Raw genomic sequence first — 18,867 nt, 5'->3', positions numbered from 1 at the left:
ACCATAAGGCCACCGGTGTGGGGCTGAAGCCCAGGAGGTGCGGTGGGCACCTATCTAGAGGCCAGAGGGACTGCCTCCAAACTAGACCTGAAAGAGAGAGCCTTAGTGGGAGAGACTTGTTCCACGAGGAGGCAGAACAGAGAGGGGTCCAGGTGGACGGAGCAGCACCTGGAGGGGAGGAGGGCACTTGGGGTGGGCTTAGGGGGCTACCAGTCGCCAGGCGTTTAAGCTTCTGAAAAAGCAGACCCACACCCATGCTCAGCATTGAGCCTGCGAGAAACTGAAGGACAAGTTACCTTCCACCTCATCTCCAGTCTGCTGAGCACAGGAGACGAAATAACGAGTCCTCCAGCTGCCTCTGCTGGGCGGTGCGCAGGCGTCCTCGTTGGTCCGCAGCGCCCATGTTGTGGTCTGGCGCTGCTCACTTTCCTGCCATTGTGCATGCTCCCTCTGCACCCTGGCTCTCCTTTCCGTGGCACTGTGTGGGCTCCTCTCTCCTGACTGCCACGGAGGGGTCTCGCTGACGGGAATCACGGGGCAGAAAGGACTCATGCCCACTCTGCTTGCCTGCATTTGTGTCAGGATGGAGGTGCCTGCACACTGCTTTGGGAGGGGAAAATGTCCGAGGCTTTTTATTACTTGAGTTTGAGGAAGAGGAAAGGCGTTTGAATAATTTTCCACAGCCTGGGGGTATTCTGTGTGTACACAGCGCACCCCGCCCCCCACCCCCGGGAGGCCCTGTCCAGGCCCAGCCTCCATTCTCACTGAAGACTCCCTTGGGCTCCAGGAGACAGGGCTCCTTTCACAGCCTGATCGAGCTGTTCTTCAGCTGCTGGAAGGGAGGGTGCTGACCAAGCCAAGACACCTTCCTTCTTCCCCAAGGACAAAGGAGCCACTCCTTAGAACAGTAAAAGGAAGGCCAGAAAGTTCTGAATCTTATTTCTGAAGTCCATCACTTCATCTCCTGCATTACAAGCCCAGGCTTCTTGGCTCCTCACCGTCTTGGACCGATGGTTCCCTGAAGATGAGCCCTTGTCCCCTTCATGAGCCCTGTTATCCAGCAACAGGAGCTGTAGGACTCATCTGCCTCCACACAGACGTCTGTGTCAGGGCCTGACAGAGGCAGAGGACTCAGAAGTGGCTGACTGGCTGTGTGTGGGCATTCGGGAGAGTGGAATCTTCCTTCCCTTCCAGCCCCAAAGAAGCTCTGCCAGCCCCACCTAGAGCTGCCTGCAGCGGGCTGGGGTGAGGTATTGGCCTCCCAGTCGATAGCAGAGCTGCCACAGTAGAGTGCTATTTGCAGGCACGCACAGGAACCCGCTTTCAGAAATCACTCCTTGCCAGCCATAGTCTAGCTCCACTTCGAGCCTCCCAGCAGTGTCTTCCAGGACTGAGAACAGCCATACACTCAGCACTGCTAAGGGGCCCACTCCTATCTGCAGTCCCAATTACTGTGAGTCTGATGTCCTGGTGCTGAGTGGATGACCTGACCTCTCTGAGGGGGCATAAACATTTCCATCTTCTTGGGTGTTCTTTGTCACCATGGGAAATGTCACATATGAACCAGTGTCCCTGGCAGCACTTTGAATGCACATCTGTAAAGTGACCCCTTTACTCCTTTGTCACTTGGCAGCTCAGGCTGGCTCCAGACCCGCTCAATATTGTGGTTTGGAGACCTTAAAGTCTTTTGTTGGTGTTAAAGGTGATGGTTGAATACCAAATGGGATAGACCTTCATGTGCCACCACCAAAGGGCTAGTCCATGCAGCCGAGAAACCTGGGGAGGGCGTCTGTGGGCAATGGCACGTGCAGCACAAGGAAGAGCTAGGTGTGTTGTGAATATTCTAAGTGCCCTCCGTGTGTAAATTAATTTGAATCCTTATAGCATCCCTTTGATTAGGTATCACTGTCCTGAGTTAAAGGAGCTGAGTCTCAGGTGGAGGAACCTGCATCAAGATGTGCAGAGATTTGAGCCCTGCCCATTTGCATCCAGAGCCTTCCACTGACCACTGAGCTGGACTCTGCTCCCCAGGTCATCTTGACCTGCTTGCCAGCATCTTGTGTCATTGCTCAACACTTGGCTGACTAAGCTAGTCAAAAGCAGAATCTACCCATCCCTTTATCAGTCTAGCAGAAATGCTTGCCTTTTGCAGTTTTTGGAGATATTTGTGGACATTCACCTAGTATCAGCAAATGAGAGGGACCATAGAGGAGAGCCACAGCCTCACCTTTTAGCCCTGAGACCATTCACCGTGCACCTTAAGGGATATCAGCACCTTCTTCTCTAATGGGGCACTGAATGTCTGGTGGGGAAGCCCTCCTTGATGACTGTCCTCAATGGCATCTGGCCACGGTCACCTGGGAGGAAGGGGTTTGCAAGTTGTCAGTATCTTTTCCATAATATGATTCACGTCTTTTTGCTTTTGTTCACATAGCTGTCTTGTGTTCGGGTCCTTAAAGATTAAATGTCAGTAGAAGAACATTAAGCTGTCATTCTTTTCTCTCTGTTTAAGGAATCTGCTTCCTTTATGGGAAACAGGCATGTAGTTTATTATTACTCTGAGTAATCATTTACTGCTACTTAAAAAGTATTTATTTCATGCTTTATTGACAAAACTACTTGGGTATGGTATCTCCATCACTGTTATTGCTCATTAGTTAGATCTGGTGGACTTATGACAGCACATGGACCACAGTTGTACACACTTAACAGGGAGTTCCTATATCATGTGTGTGATCCTCACCAATCTAGAATATTACATGGCCATGACCTACCTGCAGCAGAATTCCCCGGCAATTGCTGCATACACAAACCCCCTAGACTCCTCTCGAGATCTATGAAACCAGGCTCTGGTGTGTGGGAGTTGATCGAAAATCTAGATTTTAACAGTCTCCTTGTGGGGATCCTAATATATCCTGAATTTGAGAGTCCCTGCCTTGAGGACTTACAGCCCCGTAAAGTCCTTCCCTGGGCTGCGCTGAGTACACAGCTGTACACAGAAGGACACATGATATTGATGGGAGAGTGTTATGTACGGGGCAGTAGACGAAACCTCCCCAAACCAGAAAAGACTTGAGAAGACATCAGATCTATCCATTTTCCTATGCCTTAGACAAAATTTAGGTAATCGGTGCACTAGGGTTGTGTAGCACATGGGGCTCATAACTGGAGATTTCTCATCAGAGTCCTAACACGTACAGTGTATACTCTGTGTTCTGAAGCCCTGAAGACCACTCCAGGGTGAGCACAGACCATCAAAAAGATTGATTTTTGGAGTGGTTTAGCATTTCCATTGATTATGAAAATGCAGGGGGGCTGCAAAAGCCAGAGTAGTCAACAATCAATTTTGCAATTCATTATTGGTTAATAAATAGAGTCCAGAGTGGAGTCAGGGGAAAGAGGAAGGAGGGTAGGGATCTGCCAGAAATGCAACCAAAATCAAGGATTGCCAAAAGCTTAATGCATGTACCTACCAGGCACCTCCAATGTCAAATAACTTGAATTTTCAGTACAGGAGGCTCTCAAATGAAATTGACTGCTGTTTGGATCAGGTTGGAAACAAGGTGAAGAAAAGGCAACCATAGGACTCCAATATTTCCCCTATTAATTGCATGTTTCTCCCTCTAATGCCAGGTTGCGTCACCCATTAAAAAGTCCTGTTTGTTTTTGCAGGCATTTACAGAGACACAGAAAAAAAGATTGTTGTCATGGAAACAGCAGGTGCAGAAGCTCTTTCGGTCTTTCCCTCGGAAAACCCTTCTAGACATATCAGGATATCGACAGCAAAGAAAGTATGTTGGGATTTCAGTCTTTGTAATGCATGGTGGTTCCAGGACCTTACTGTCTGCATGGGTTCCAGGGTCAAGACTACACAGGGCATCATTCCTTATTTCTTAGAGTGTCCTCTGACAAGTTCAGACCACATTCTTTAAACAGGTGGGGTGGGGAAAAGGCTGTAGAGGGAAAGACTTCCCAGAGTAAGAGCTGAATGTGATCTTTGGCAATTCAATTTACATGGTCAAAATGATGTTATTAGTACAGATGGGCATGGAGTGGTGAGCGGGTATGATTTAATGAGTGCCAGCAAAACACTCGGTGGTTTATCCACAACAGGGGGCTCTGAAAGGACAAAAACAGGTTGTTCTCTCTGCACCTTAAGTGGTAGTGTAATTTTTTCTCCCTTCTTGCTGCAGACAAGCTAATTATAGTTGGTGGCAGGGTGAAGAGCCCAGTGCTCGTCTATTTTGGTCTGAGCTGCAATCTAAGAGTAGAGCAGAACCATTCTTGATTTTTCATAGCACTTCAGCATCTTGGATGCAGTTAAAAAAAGCCTTGTTGTACTTTACAACCCATTACTTTAATCTGGTTTTAAATTGAAGAATCCAGTTGCATATTAAAGGTGAATTATAGTGCCAATCTAGGGGAGGAATCATGGGGAGGGGTGGAGTGAACCATTGAACAATAACAGGGCGTCTTGGGGAGACAAGAGAATGATGGTGCCGACATGCTGGAAAATCAACATCCTTTTTTACTCTTTTCAACATGAGCATATAAATAATCATTTTTTCATTCGCACCTAGAAAGTTCTGAATTCATTTCTCAGTGCATATGTAGAAGTGTTGAGTATGTTGTTGACTGTGTTGTTCAAATGTTTGGCATTTATTTGCATAAGTGTGCCTTGAAACATCACTGTTTCATAGTACCTCAGGGAGATAAGGCCAGTTGGAATTTGAGAAAAGTCTTCATTAAAAATTAATGTAAAAATTGAAGTGTTATCATATTCCAGCATATATAACACAGTTATTTATTAAACAAACATTTAGCATTTGCTCTGTGCCAAGTTAGGTATCCAAGCACTTAAGAATATTATTACATTTAATCCTTGCAACAACCATAGGAGGTAGAAGGGGCTATTATTAACCCCAGTTTACAGGGGAGTTGGGAGGCATCCAGGATTTGGACCAGACAGGCCAATGCCAGCTCCAGAGTCGGTACTCTTAAGTGCTACGGATGCTGGGTCACTTTCCTGGTCTCCAGATGATGTGCAGAAAAGCCAGATAAAACAACACTCTGTAGCCAGCTCCTTGGTCCCAAGCCTCCCTGGAGGGTTGGGCTGGACCACCAGTGCACCTTGAGGATTCCTGGGGCCCAAATGAAAGGCCAGGCCTGCTCCTTAGCCTTCTCCCCTGGGGCTACGCCTGCCCTAGACTCTCCCTCTTCTTGTAAGGGCAGCAATACCCACTAAGAAAGAGGAAGATCCACACCCCTCTTGCAAACCAGGTCCTTGGGAGACAAGTTCCAAGAGAAAGAAAGAATTCAGAAGTTGAAGATAAAGATAGAGCTTTCAGGCTCTTTGCTCCTCCTCCCCAAAATGCCATCTGCTCGTCTGTCTGCCCTGTTTTGTCCTTGGTCCTAATCTGAGTGTCTGGTAACCTTGATTTCTCTAGAGTGTTATTAACCGATGCTTGAATTGGGTTAACTCAAGATTTGCCCGATTAGGCCTCCTTATATTGATTAGAGTGAATTCAATCATCGATTATGGATGTTCAATTGGAAGTTGCTAAATCTCGAATTGTGGTGCTAGAGAAGATTCTTGAGAGTTCCTTGGACAGCAAAGAGCTCAAACCAGTCAATCCTAAAGGAAATCAACCCTGAATATTCACTGGAAGAACTGTTGCTGAAGCTGAAGCTCCAATACTTTGGTCAGCTGGTGTGAAGAGCCGACTCATTGAAAAAGACCCTAATGCTGGGAAAGATTGAGGGCAGGAGGAGAAGGAGTCAACAGAGGATGAGATGGTTAGATGGCATAACTCAATGGACATGAGTTTGAGCAGGCTCTGGGATTTAGTGAAGGACAGGGAAGCCTCCCACGCTGCAGTTCATGGTTGCAAAGAGTCAGACATGACTGAGCAACTCAACAACAACAAAAGTTCTAGGAAATAATTTGTTTTCATATATATTACCTCTGGGATCTTGTTAAGCTACTAATTTTCTTCAAAGACCTGTTTTTTCCCATAACACAGAGGTAACTGCAGCCCAGCCCTTCCTTGAACTATCACAAGTCCCAAATTAATTGGTTCTTATCAATGTTATTTTATCAGTCTTTTCATGCACTTCAAGGTAATGAAATCAGTTGGTTAGATTTAAGAAAGCAGAGAAAGATGCAGATGAGCAGAGTAAGAGAATAAGAAATGAAAACTTTTGTCACTGTGTTCTCTCCAAAGAAAGAATGATTATTTCATTAAGCCTAGTGATCTTAAGTGACTTAAGCTTTCACTCTGGTTACCAGCAGTGGCAACCCTCAAAAAGTCTGACTTTATAGTAATCAGCTTAGGAACCCCACAGTGAGACCCACTGTCATTAGAAAGACACCCTAACCAAATCCTCACCTCCACCCAGTCTATCCCCAAAATATTAGCTCTACCAGCTCCATGAGTCCTAACTTTAGCAGTCCACGTTTTCTCCTGTGACTAAGTGTCCCATTACAGAAGCCTCTGCCTACATTATATTGCTTAAGAATATAGTCTTGCCTTCCTGGAAGCACAAATTATTTTAGCATCACTTGCTGACTGCTCTGTTTTGCATATGAAATAACTTTTAAAAAATCCAACCAAGAAGGAAAATGAGCAAAAAAGCTATCTGCACTAAATAAGGAAAAGTCTTAGCAGAATACTAAATCATCTACCAGGTGGCCAAAATTCTGACTCCAAAAACCAAAGGACTGGTTTTCGTAGTTAAAAAAACAAACAAACAAACAAACAAAAACAAGAAAACAGCCACTTGATCTTTGTCCCCACCTGCCACCTGTCCATTCTCCAAAGGAGGTCTCTCCCATCGCATGAAATTATTTCTCCTCCTCCTGGCCCAAATTTCCTCTTTCAAACCAAACATTTTAAACCTTAGTAAAAGAAGGAAGGAAGCTGAGAAATCTGAGAAAGAACGAGACAAAGAGACTTAGAACCCATGAGTATCCTCCTCATCTCATGGGGATGAGCCTGGACTGGAATCTGGTCAGAAAAGCCTAGAAGTGGTAAAACACAGACCAAAAGTCAGTGCTTATCAGCTCACTCTGGAATTCTCTTCCCCCTCACCCCTCACCAGGAAATTTAGGAATTCTGAGGAAGAAACCCTTTCTGCGATGAGCCATGCTGATGATTTAGTTGCTCCACCCCACCACACACATAACACTCTCTTTCTCAGGAAATAACAGATTTGCAGTGCCCCTCTCCCGCCTCATAGGGTTAAACTACGTCAGCCCTCTCTTCCTGGAGTCTCCTCACAGGCTTGGTAGGAACCTCCCCTGTGTGGCTGCGAAAGCAAGTCTGTTCCATCTTGTGGCCGTTGGAGGTAAAGCATTTCGACTGAGACATCAGTGAATGACTAAAGCTGACTCTTCTTGGAAAGAATGTGCTGGTTCCTGAAGCCCTGCTGGCGGCTGTGCACCCTCCCAGAACTTGAGGCCTGCCGGAGAGGACGAGTTCTTCGGCGCTGAGGTCACCGGACCAATGGGAGCGCGGTGTCTGAGCGTGAGGCCACGGGCCCCCAGCGTCCTCTCTGCGTGGACCCTAGAGAAGCATGGAACCTCCGGGTCTTTCTACAGGGAGGGCCCAAGGAGCAGGGAGCAGTCAGTGTCCTAGGTCCAGGGAGCTGGCAACCATCATCCTCTTCGTTCTCATATCCCTCCTGTGAATCTGGGAGTCAGAGCCCCAGACTTGGGGTCCGCTCTGCCATTTGGAGATCATGAGGGCAGAGACTGAGCCATTCTCTTGTTCACCCTGCCTTTACTGCCAGGAGCTGTGCCATCCAGGCCTGGGACCTGCGGGATTGATGAGGACAGATGCCATCTCTTGTCCCAGGGAGCTTACGTCCTAGTGGGGCCCAGAGGCCACTCCTCCCGAGTGTGCTGCTCAGACCGACAGCAGACAAACCAACCGTGGTGTGCTGGAAGAGGCCTGGGTCCTGGTGCAGCCACTTTCTTGCCATGTGGCTTCTGGATGGGCACATGAGTTCTCAGAGCCTGTGACACAGTGGAAAGAAGGCTGAAGCCCACACTGGTTAACTTTCTGGGCTCATATTCCAGCACTGCCCCCTAATGGCTGTGTGACCCTTGAGACATTATTAAGCTCTGTATTTTACTTCTCCAACTGTAAAAGGAGTGCCTACTTCATAGGGTTGTCGTGAGGATTGAAGAATCAATGTGAAAGTCCCAGGGCACTTGATATTAGCTCTCAGTTCTTAGCTATGATTTTAATCATAAAGCCTTGATCCTCCCCGTAGGCCTCATAATGGTCAAAGTGTGAGCAGACCCCAAGGAGGCATCCCGGGGGCTGGGAAGGGCCGGGGGTGACTGATGACCTCTGTTTTTCTCTATTGACTCTCACAGCCGTGGCTTTGGGCAATCCAACTCCCTCCCAACAACCAGCTCAGTGGGTGGCGGCATGGGCAGGCGGAATCCACGCCAGTACCAGATCCCCTCCCGGAATGTCCCTTCCGCCCGCCTTGGCCTCTTGGGCACCAGCGGATTCGTCAGCTCTACCCAGCGCAATACCGCAGCCAACCCCACCATCATGAAGCAAGGAAGACAGGTCTGCTCTGCCCCCGGGAGGAGGGTGGGCCAGCCAAGCTCCAGGGCCTGAGGCTCAGGACATCCTCCCAAATTACCCGAAGGCGAAGGGAGAAGCCCAAAGGGACTAGGTTGAAGACAGTTGCCCCTGTGCTTCAGAGGTTTGTTTGCAGTTTCTCTGGGAGATAAAGCAAGGCCATGGCGGCACCTGGCATCATGGGGATTTGTTCCAAGACCACTGTAAACTTGGGGGCTCTGCACACAGGGGCCATTAGGAAGAAATGCGAGACCTATTTCTTCTTTGCCTTCATCCTCAACCTGCCCTAGCAGATCCCAGTGCCTTCCAGATTTGGCTTGCAGAGGAGCCTGAGCATCTAAGGAGCTTTCTTAGCATTTATATCTGAGGCAGATAACTCCTTTAACATGGTCCCAGCTGTGGTAGAAAACCCTACAGGGAAGGAAGGAGACTGAGAGAGGCTGTCAGTCAGTCAAGGCCACACTGCCCAGAGGTTCTCGCTGTGTGATTTAGAGCCAGCGTCAGTCCCCTGGCTCGTCGTCTCAGGAGTCCCTCCCCCGCACTCGCACCCTCTGCCTCCCACATGTAGCCCCTGCGTTGTGGGGCTCTGCGGGTGGGGGCTGGGATTAGAGGGACGCCAAGTGAGTCTGAGGTTCTGGGTTTGTCATGAGAAACTAAAGGATGACAGCTTGGTTTTAAAAAACAGGAAACCATTCCTGGCAAGACAGGCAGGATTCACTCCCCCGGGGAAGCAGCCCAGGGTAGGAGAAAACCCCAGTCTTGACCATTGTGGGAAGCCACCAGATGGATCCAGGAGGAAACCACCGCTAGGACACCCGCGTAATAACAAACACACAAGCTGAGTTGTGCCAGCTCATTGCCAGCTGAGAGGTTCTTTTTTCCTCCTTCTCCCTTTGTAGTAAATTGTAAGAACCTCGAGGAGAAAATCAAATGAGAGCCCTGAAATAGTTTGTGCTCTTCGTTGCAGACATTTATAGAACTCCCCCCATTTCCTAGAAAAGTGATAGGAAAAGCAGAGACAACAGAAGGGATAAAGAGAGTTTTAGAGCCAGCGAGGGAGACTGGTGTCCAGATTAAGCTGAGGCTTAGAGAAGAGCCTGGGGCTGAGGGGTAGTGTTGAATAAAATGAATGGAATCTAAAGCCCCTCTCTCTAAATAAGCAGACAGATCGCGCTGGCCTAGGAGCCCTTTCCCAGAAGTTAGCAGAGAGTTCTCCCAGGGTATCTGCCTCCTGGATTCTGGCTGATGGCCCTGCTCTCATCCCTACCCCCAGGTGTCTGGACTAATGGGTTCTGCTTCTGTGTTTTTCCCTAGAACCTCTGGTTCGCCAACCCCGGGGGCAGCAATAGCATGCCAAGCCGCACCCACAGCTCTGTCCAAAGGACCCGCTCACTGCCTGTGCACACTTCGCCACAGAATATGCTGATGTTCCAGCAGCCAGGTAGGGCCCAGCCCTCCATCCCTCGTTGTCCTGTCGGGGAGGCCAGGTCACCAAAATAGATGCCCCAGTGAACTCCAGCGGAAAGTGCTTAGCCTCGACTGCCACCTTGCATTCTTTTGAGCTTATAGAAGCCTTTCCTTTTTTAAACCATGCCTTGCCAGCATGAATAGCAGCCTATTGGCTGGGAGCCAGCACATGGAGCCCCAGAGTTGGTTGTGATCTGACACGGGGGTATTTTGGATCCTAGTCATATTTCTAGATTGATTAACCGAGAGACATCACTGGAGGGCTTCCAGGGGAAGTTGGGAGGGGTTCCATGTACAGTGTGTGTGTGTGTGTGTGTGTGTGTGTATGTGGTTGGTGTGTATGTACATAGGGGGATGAGTAGATAGACAGAGAAAGAGAAAACTCCATGGTGTTGATGCTGAGAGACCCACCCCTGGTTTGGGAGTGCTTTGCACACATGATTGCTGGTCCATCCATCTTCCCTTTACTTGGTTAAAGAGCAGCCTGGTGCGCCTCTTGTCAATTTCATCTTTGACCCTGCCTCCTCAAACAGAGTTGCCAGAATTACATTCAGGTGCCTGCACCTTTCTCTGTGCAGATAGTTGACTTCTTACACTCCATGAGTAATACAAAGCCCCACAAGCGATTATTGCATGATTTGTGCCTGGAAGAAGATCCTCGCCCTTTCTGGTAGATGCACTCTGTACAATGTCTTACAGGAGTTTGAGGGGAAATGTCACTGTGACCTGGGCATGGAAGCTTCTTGGAGGTGAACTTCAGGGAGCAGAGGGTGAAGAGATGGAGAGAGGAGGGTGGAGTTGCAAGTAGAAGGAGCTAAGAGAGCCAAACTGCAAGGTTACCAAGTCCTACAACGAGTTCCGCAGTGGCTTGGTGGTGGGCTCAGGCTGAATGAAGTAGCAGTGTGTATCCCAAGGGAGCTGGAAAGGCTGCAGCTGATGGTGCGACCCTGAACCCAAGGCCAAGAAGCTTGGATTCCAGCTGCTCTCAGTGGGGAATTGATAAGAGCTTTTGAGCAGGGGGACAGGCCGGGATGAGCATAGAGGAATGAAGAGTAGGCAGGCTGGAGGGAAGGAGGTGAGGCCACCAAGGGGTGGGGAGGTGCCAGTGGCAGGAAGCCACCAAGGCTCAAGATAATGTCAGGAAAGAGAAGGACGTCGGCATGCTCCAGATGCTGATTTAAAGTTGCTTCTTGACTTCTAGAACTCTACCTATTTGCACACCTTTGTTTTAAAGCTCCTTTTCTTCCTTTTGATACTTGATATTTTTCTTCCCAGGAAGAAAATACTTGATAGAATTTGGGGGCTGTGAAGGCCTGATCCCAGGTCATTTAGTCCCAGCCTCTGCTTTCATGTAGAATTATGTATAATTTACTCCCAGTAAAAGAGACTTTGGAGACAAAGTGAGACTCTGGAGACTCTGGTCCCACCATCAGCTGCAGCCTTTCCAGCTCCCTTGGGATACACACTGCTACTTCATTCAGCCTGAGCCCACCACCAAGCCACTGCGGAACTCGTTGTGGGACTTGGTATCCTTGCAGTTTGGCTCTCTTAGCTCCCTCTACTTGCAACTCCACTCTCCTCTTTCCATCTCTTCACCCTGTGCTTCCTGAAGTTCACCTCCAAGAAGCTTCCATGCCCACCCAGGTCACAAAATCTGAAGACATCTTGGGCACAAGATCTTTCACCTTGAATGAATAGCTCACCCGGACCTCACCCCCAGGACTGCAGCCCAGCTACCCTGGCATAACCAACCACTCTCCTCTAATCCTGACACATTTGTAGCCTTTTACATTCTTTCCTACCTTTTTTTCCCTCTTTGTGGCTCTCTTCCAAGTCCTCCATCATCCTGTTTGTCCCTCATCTTAATTGGGCAGACCAAGCCCACTGGGAAGAGATGGGCCATCTCTGGGAGAAGAACCATTTGGGTCTGTTGATACGAATCTTTCGTTTGCACTTTGCTTCCCCTCTCTGTTACGCAGCAGTGCTGAACAGTTGGCTTATGCTCAGGTCAGCTATGACCCTAAGATCGTTTCCACCCTCTTCCCATGAAGCCTCTTGTTCCCTTAGTTAAAGAAGCAAATACTACCGAACGGCTTGTAAGAGAAAATGACTATCCCCCTGACCTCCCTTCCCAGCCCATAGTCCCACCTCCCAGAGGCAGCACTTAATTGATTTCAGTTTTCCTGGTAGTTCCTTGTAGGTGTCTCAATAATGGTGTTTACATGCTGCTGGACTCAGAGCTCTGGAACCCTTGGGTTATTGTTGTTGTTTTTATCAGCCTCTCCCCAAAGCATGACAAACCCACTTCCAGCAAGGCCCTGATGAACCACAGCATTTCTAGTAACCATGGCATGAGGACAGGGCTGCTGCATATTTCCTGATTGTAAATAAAAGTGGTGCAGCAATAAAGAACCTGCCTGCCAGTGCAAGAGACGCAGGAGACACGGCTTCAATCCCTGGGTCAGGAAGATCCCTTGAAGCAGGAAATGGCAACCCCGCTCCAGTATTCTTGCCTGGAAAATCCCATGGACAGAGGAGCCTGGTGAGCTACAGTTCATGGATTCAACTGAGCACAGCAACAGCGGCAGCAGCAGGAGCCACTCCTAAGTCCTGCCCAGCACCCTTGGCCCATGTGAGGTGGCTCTTCCTGAGACATGACAGCAAAGGGTGAGGCAGGGCACTGCCGTGAAAGGAAAGGAGGCTGCAGAAATTTCCCTCCTCCGTGGGCACAGAATGTTCCTCCTCAGCCTTTGCATCTAGGACCTGGCCGTCAGGGGCTGGGACTAGACCACAGGCATCATATCAGGAGGGCAGAAAGCTTCCGTCTGTACACAAGCAGTACTACTAGTGAATGCATGATGGATCAGAGATGTGTGACCAGCCCAGAATTACTGAGAAAACTGTGCTGCCTTCCAACGTACTAATTTCATCCTGGCCATTGGATGTCTTCACAGCACTCATTTTGAACCATCTGGGCAAATCTTAAAGACTACAGTGCATTCCAGGGAAGTTTTGATTCTGTGAACTTAATCCCATCAAGATGATGGAATGTCTCCAAAGAATAAAAAAAGGCTGGGGTCTGGAACCAGCCTCAATATTGTATGTCAACTCATGAGTCACCTTGCTTGAATCTTCAGGACGCTTCCTTCTTTCCTGGATCTACGGAATCTGTGGACCCCTTGGAGGCCAGGGTAGAGGTGATTCTTCACTTCACTCTGCTGTGGACAGATTTGAAATGTTTCCCAGGACAGGCCAGGAGAGCCATCAATAATCATGGCCCCTTGCTGGCCTCTGGGATGAGTAAGAAAGATGAAGCTGGTCCCCCTCAGAGTGAGGGCTGATACTATCACTAGAAGGGTGACAAGCTCACAACCAACATGGTGCCTGGCCAAGAGGGGTCATGTTCCTCCCAGAGGCAGGGTGTTTTCCCAACTGGAAAAATAGTTTGGAAACTGCTCACAGAAATGACATCGTATCTTGGGAGCAGATCCTGCTGACCAGGGCTCTACCACTCTTGGGATCAGACAGTATCTCCGAGGAACTTGGGTGTGACACTAGGAGACCATGGAGGCTCTTCACCGCCTGGAGAGCCTGACAGGATGGGGCAGGGGGTCCAGAAGCTGAGGAGAAGCACCAGAAGGGTAGACTGAGCGGCCTCACCGAGCACCTCGTCCTTCCCCTGCTCAAAGCCACGTGCAGACGACCTTTGGCACTAGACTGCCCAGATGTGAGGCAGTGCCTTACATGGTGGCATTGCACGACGTGAGGTTACCTGCTCTCCATCACAAGCCTCCCTGTGCAGCAGCTCACGACTGAAATCCTGCCATTAGAATACCTGGGAGCACAGTGCACAGAGCTGTCATTATCCCTTTCCTTGTTAGTGTGAATGAGCTCCAGGTTCCTTCCAGAGAACTGCCTTTAGTGAGACCCGGGAAAGACAGAGATTCATCGCTATACTAGCTCCACAGAGGACAGAAGGCGCTGCCCCGCAGAGACAGAGGCCCGAACGGGGACCTGCCTGAAGCACCTGATCCACGCTGGCTCCTCCCCTTCCAGTGAGCCCGGCTCAGGGTGGGCAGATGATGGGCGGGGAGGCTGTCAGGTGCATCGCTGTCACCACCAAGACCCCATCGGGGTCCGTGCCCCCCACGTCTGACAGCCACATTCAGAAAGACCAATCAGGGTGAGATAAGGCAATAACATCTGGCACCATGTTCTCCTCGTCAGTTTTCATGAAAGCATGGGTCCTGGAGGATTTCCCCTGTGCTTAGTTCCACAGGTCTCTGAGTGAAGCCCCAGAGAAGCGCTGCATTCTCCACAGCAGACTCGGGATGCAGCTGGTACCCGTGTTTCTCCACCACCCGAGCAGGCGTGGGGTTCTCTTTTCCTTTCAGCATCTCTCTCTCCCTTTCTTCTTTGTTCCCATCTTGCCTTCATCTTCCTTACTCCTTTCATCACAGTCAGCCAGCTTCCACTTCTGTATTCTCTGTCCCTTCCTCGACAGACTTTCTTGACTTCTCGACTTCCAGCAGTGCCGCTCCTCACTTAACCAGACTCACAGCCCTCCTGGTTACTCGGCAGAGTGGCTCCAGCTGTAGTTGGCAAAGTGAGATTCTCAAGGTTTCTCCAAGAGTGCCCCAACCTGTTTCTTAAAGTCCTGAAGACACTGGCCTCTTTACCTCAGCCTCAGGGACTCAGAGAGCGCAGCAGAAGGGCATGTCCGGTGCCACAGTCGTGAACCTCAGCTGCCACGGCTGCTTCTGTCAAAGAGGAGCCATGTGGAGGTCCCCAGGGGACCTGCAGCAGCACCTTGCTCAGGTTGGGCGCTGCTTCCAGAGTCCTCTTGACCCTGGGCCTGAGCAGCAGTCCATGTTTTTATAGGACTTCTAAAAAGGCAAAGTTAAAAGTCCCCCTTCAACCTCGACTCTGGGCATCCTAGAACTGGGGGTCCTCAAATACACACCCTAATGTGTACACAAATACACATCCTGGAATGGTCTGGTGGAGAGGGGAAGAATCTCTCATTCTCAGAGATGCCATCTGAGCTAAGGAAGCAGGCCTGCTAGGGCAATAACACAGAGGGCTCCGAGTCTGTTTGTCCTCCTGAAGACTCAGAACTACATCTGTCTGATCCCTTGCTGCTGTGGGGGCCAGGATAAACATGATGAGCCCCTAGGGTGAGCAGGAACCAGGACAAGAGTTGGCCTGTAGTTCATGTGGATCTGTGGGCAGGAGTTGCCCAGATACTTAGCCAGGGCTTTGAGAGTGCTGCCCACTAAGCCAATCATGGCTGAGGGCTTCCAGCCTGAGATAGAAGCTGCTTTTCATCCGGCTGGTCTCCCTCTGTCTCATATATGCGGGGAGGTGCCTCGGATCTGTTTTTATCAAGTACACAATTAAAAAGTCACACTTAGGAAACTCTGTTGTGCGAACATACAGGCTTCTCCCAAGACTTAGAATTTTTCAGAGCCACTTCAAGATTGGTGGGGGTCATGACTCTGCCCATGTCCCCGAGGGAAGATCTGGAGGATTAAAAGCAAGCATGCCAACTTTTAACCTAAAAGAGCAGCCACGAAGGTTTGGAGATTCTGGAGCAGAGAGCCCCACATTTCTCAGCCCCTTGTTTTTGGAACACGCAATCCAAGGCTTGGAAAATGGCATTTTGCTGCGTGTTGGCAAGAAATCCTGCAGCTGAAACACTTCTCTCCAAATGTCGAGCATCTTTATTTATCCAAATCTCTCCACAGTGTTTGTTTAAAGGGGAGTGCTAGAGAGTAAACTTAATTTTACAATGAGCATATGGATGGCTATAATTGCTAAGGGTTTTTTTTTTTAATCTATTTGCTAACTGGCTATATATATAATTGTGTTTCTATTTTATAGATTCACACCCTGAAGGCTGCTAATTTTTGCATGCATATGATTTTCACATGAATGGATGAAAATACTAAAATACTCTTCCCTGGATTGTCTAATTGCCCCAACCCTACTCTGAGAGCAGGGGTGGGTGGGGCCAGGGAGACCCGTTCTCCATGGCTCCCAGCTTCCCTGGAAGCCCAGCCATCCTCTGTCTGCTCATGAATTGGCAGAGTTGTCTTTCAAACCCATGGATGCTGGAACTCGTGTCAGGAAGAACTCTATCTGCTCTCCAGTGTTCCTCATAGTGATCCATTTTGCCAACCTTCTCGTTGAGAATTTTAAATAACAGAAACAACATCTGCCTCTGAATTAGCTGGTAATGGGGAACATAGATCGCAGAGGAGACCTAAATGTATAGCTCATCCAGGAAAACAAATACTTTGGTTTAGCCATTGGTTTCAACTTCCTCTCCCACCAAACCACCAACCTCATTTTTCATTCCTTCTCCCGCTCTGGCCCCAAGCGCCCCCTAGTGGAGACTCTTAGAAGCCAGGAAGAGGCCTGCAGTCGGGGCCTCAGGATTCTTTCCCCACTTTACAGGCAGAAGAGCCTAGGCCCAAAGGAAGGGAAGAACTTCTCAGGGTCACACGGGAAGGCAGCGGCATGCTGACACTTCCCAGGCACTCAGAACACAGCCCACGGCGGGGGCTTTTCTGCCCTTCCCCATGGAATTTCACAATTTTGTCCGAGTTTCACAATAGCTGTCAGTTTCCTTCTATTTCTTGCTCCATCTTTTTCATCACTCAGTAGACATGTATGAGGTGTGCAGAAGGCCATGGCTGGGTATCGTGGGAGAGTCAGAGAAATCTGTGAGCATCATAATGACAATGGTGGAAGTGTCTGCAAGGTGCTTCCAAACTAGTCAAGGATGTTCAAGACCTCCGCAAGGTGGGGACGATGGGGGCAGTGCTGGTGATGAGCCCCAGCAGGACAGAGGAGGTACCCGGGCTGCCCCTCCCTCAGAGCAGGAGAGCCCAGAGCCTGGAGGGGTGAAGAGGGTCCAGACGATAGAGCTGGCTCTGTGGTTAGGATGCACAATATTGTCCTGGGCAGTGGAAACGCTTGCTTCAAAGTGCTTGGAGACCAAGAGCATTGACAAGCACTGGCAGACGTGTGGTGTGCGGGAGAACACTGGCTCTGGAGTCAGACCCCTGTGGGTTCCTGTCCCAGCCAGTGTCAGGCGGCTAGCCTTGATATGTCACTTAGCCTCTGGGAGGCCCACTTGAGAAATGGACACCCAGCAGAGTGTTGGACTCAGAAGAGGTTCCCACCAAGCTATGGTTTTCCTTTCCTGTACTTCATAATGAAGCAGAAATGCACCAGGCCCAGTTCTGGGCACAGGGAGCTGAGCCAGGTCCCGCTCCAGTGAAGCAAACACTCAGCTGGGAGGAGGCCACAAATACACACATAATATGTCAGGTGTCGGTGACGGTGACGAAGAAAAAATGGAGCAAAAGGATGGGGTGGAAAAATTCTGTTCACTGCAATGAACAGAAAGTCCTTTCCAAGGAGACAGTAGAGCCAGAGACGTGACAACAGGCAGAGAGTGAGCTATGGGATCTTCAGGGGACCAGCATTCTGGGCAAAGGAAATAGCAGTGCAAAGGCCCTGGGGTAGAAGAGGGTCTGGGAGGAGGGAGTGAAGGAAGGGGATGCTGTATGAAGGCAGGGAGGTGACAAGGGCCAGGTCTGCAGGGCCTTGCAGGCTGTAGGAAGGGCTTGGCTTTTACCCCAGTGAGAAGCTGCTGGAGGGGTCTGAGCAGAGGCTGGCAGACTGTGACTGTGACAGCTATATTTAGCCACCGGTTTTCATCCAGCTGCAGTGGGCTCAGGGTGTCTAACAGACTGAGAGGTCAGTTGAACCCAAGTGCAGCACACTCTCCATGGCAATCTTGGCAGTCCCCCCAAGTCCATGCAGGGAGGCAGCCCTGGCGGTCCCCCCAAGTCCTTGCAGGGAGTCTCAGCAAACCCTCACCCTGAAGGTGGAGCCAGCGGCACTGTGCATACTTCCTCCTTGTTGTCAGAGCCCCTGTCACCAATGTAACCCTTTGTCCCCTGCAGAATTCCAGCTTCCGGTGACTGAACCTGACATCAACAACAGGCTGGAGTCCTTGTGCCTCAGTATGACCGAGCACGCCCTGGGAGGTGAGTGCGTCCTCCTGGCATGGCATGGCACACCTGGGAGAACCACTGGGCATGAGGATACAGGGCGGGGGAGGCAGGGGACAGGGGGAGAGAGGCCATGGGGGGCTGTTGGACCCTTGTCAAGCCACACCATCCACAGCACACGACGCCACGCGCAGCGAGCCCCAGCACCCTGCTCCTGCTCCTCCTCTGGGGGTGACTCAGGGCCCTGGAGAGCACGCTGTTCTTCTTTCCCCAGAGGCCCCACCCCCCAGGGCACACTGGAGTCCCAGCCCCGTGGTTGTCCCAGCCAAATGCGGGCACTGGAGGAGTCAGGAACACAAGACGTGGCTTTTAGTGGAAACATCCCCCCACAGCATTGGATTCTTTCCTTCTCGGCACTAGATCCCCCAGTCTGGTCCAAGCATATCCCAACGTGCTCTAAAAATAGAATTTCTGAAACCAAAATCCCTGCCTGTTTTTATACCTCCCTGTTCCAAATGGCTTCCACGACGCCCAGGGCCCGGAGGCGTCCTTCTCGGTCTGACAGGGACAGTCTAGTTGGATGCGTCCATGCTGTGCGGGGCTGCAGCCCCAGAGGAGCTCCCAGAGGCGGCTGGGCCATCCCACCATGAGTTTGGCCTGCAGCCCTGCGTCATTACAGCAGCCCTGGGAGGCCTTCAGTGCCCTCCTGGTACTAAACGGGTGCCTTTCTCTGGCTGGACTCGCTGCCAGCCCCGGGGCTGTTTGGCAGGCAG

At 50.1% G+C, this 18,867-nt stretch overlaps 1 protein-coding gene across 1 annotated transcript in view; it reads left to right on the top strand.

The window, feature by feature from the left end:
• The window catches only part of SAMD4A (sterile alpha motif domain containing 4A), a 164,052-nt gene that overhangs the window by 136,278 nt on the left and 8,907 nt on the right, over positions 1–18,867 (top strand). The window contains exons 9-12 of the mRNA XM_010847773.1: positions 3,673–3,791; positions 8,384–8,585; positions 9,915–10,041; positions 18,047–18,130. Of these exons, the coding sequence (XP_010846075.1) occupies positions 3,673–3,791; positions 8,384–8,585; positions 9,915–10,041; positions 18,047–18,130 (532 nt within the window). The remainder of the gene's footprint in view (positions 1–3,672; positions 3,792–8,383; positions 8,586–9,914; positions 10,042–18,046; positions 18,131–18,867) is intronic.

Source organism: Bison bison, unplaced genomic scaffold (assembly GCF_000754665.1).
Source record: "Bison bison bison isolate TAMUID 2011002044 unplaced genomic scaffold, Bison_UMD1.0 scf7180017864254, whole genome shotgun sequence".
Taxonomy (NCBI): domain Eukaryota; kingdom Metazoa; phylum Chordata; class Mammalia; order Artiodactyla; family Bovidae; genus Bison; species Bison bison.
The sequence above is the reverse complement of the archived record's forward strand: the minus strand, read 5'-3'. Positions and strand labels throughout refer to the sequence as shown.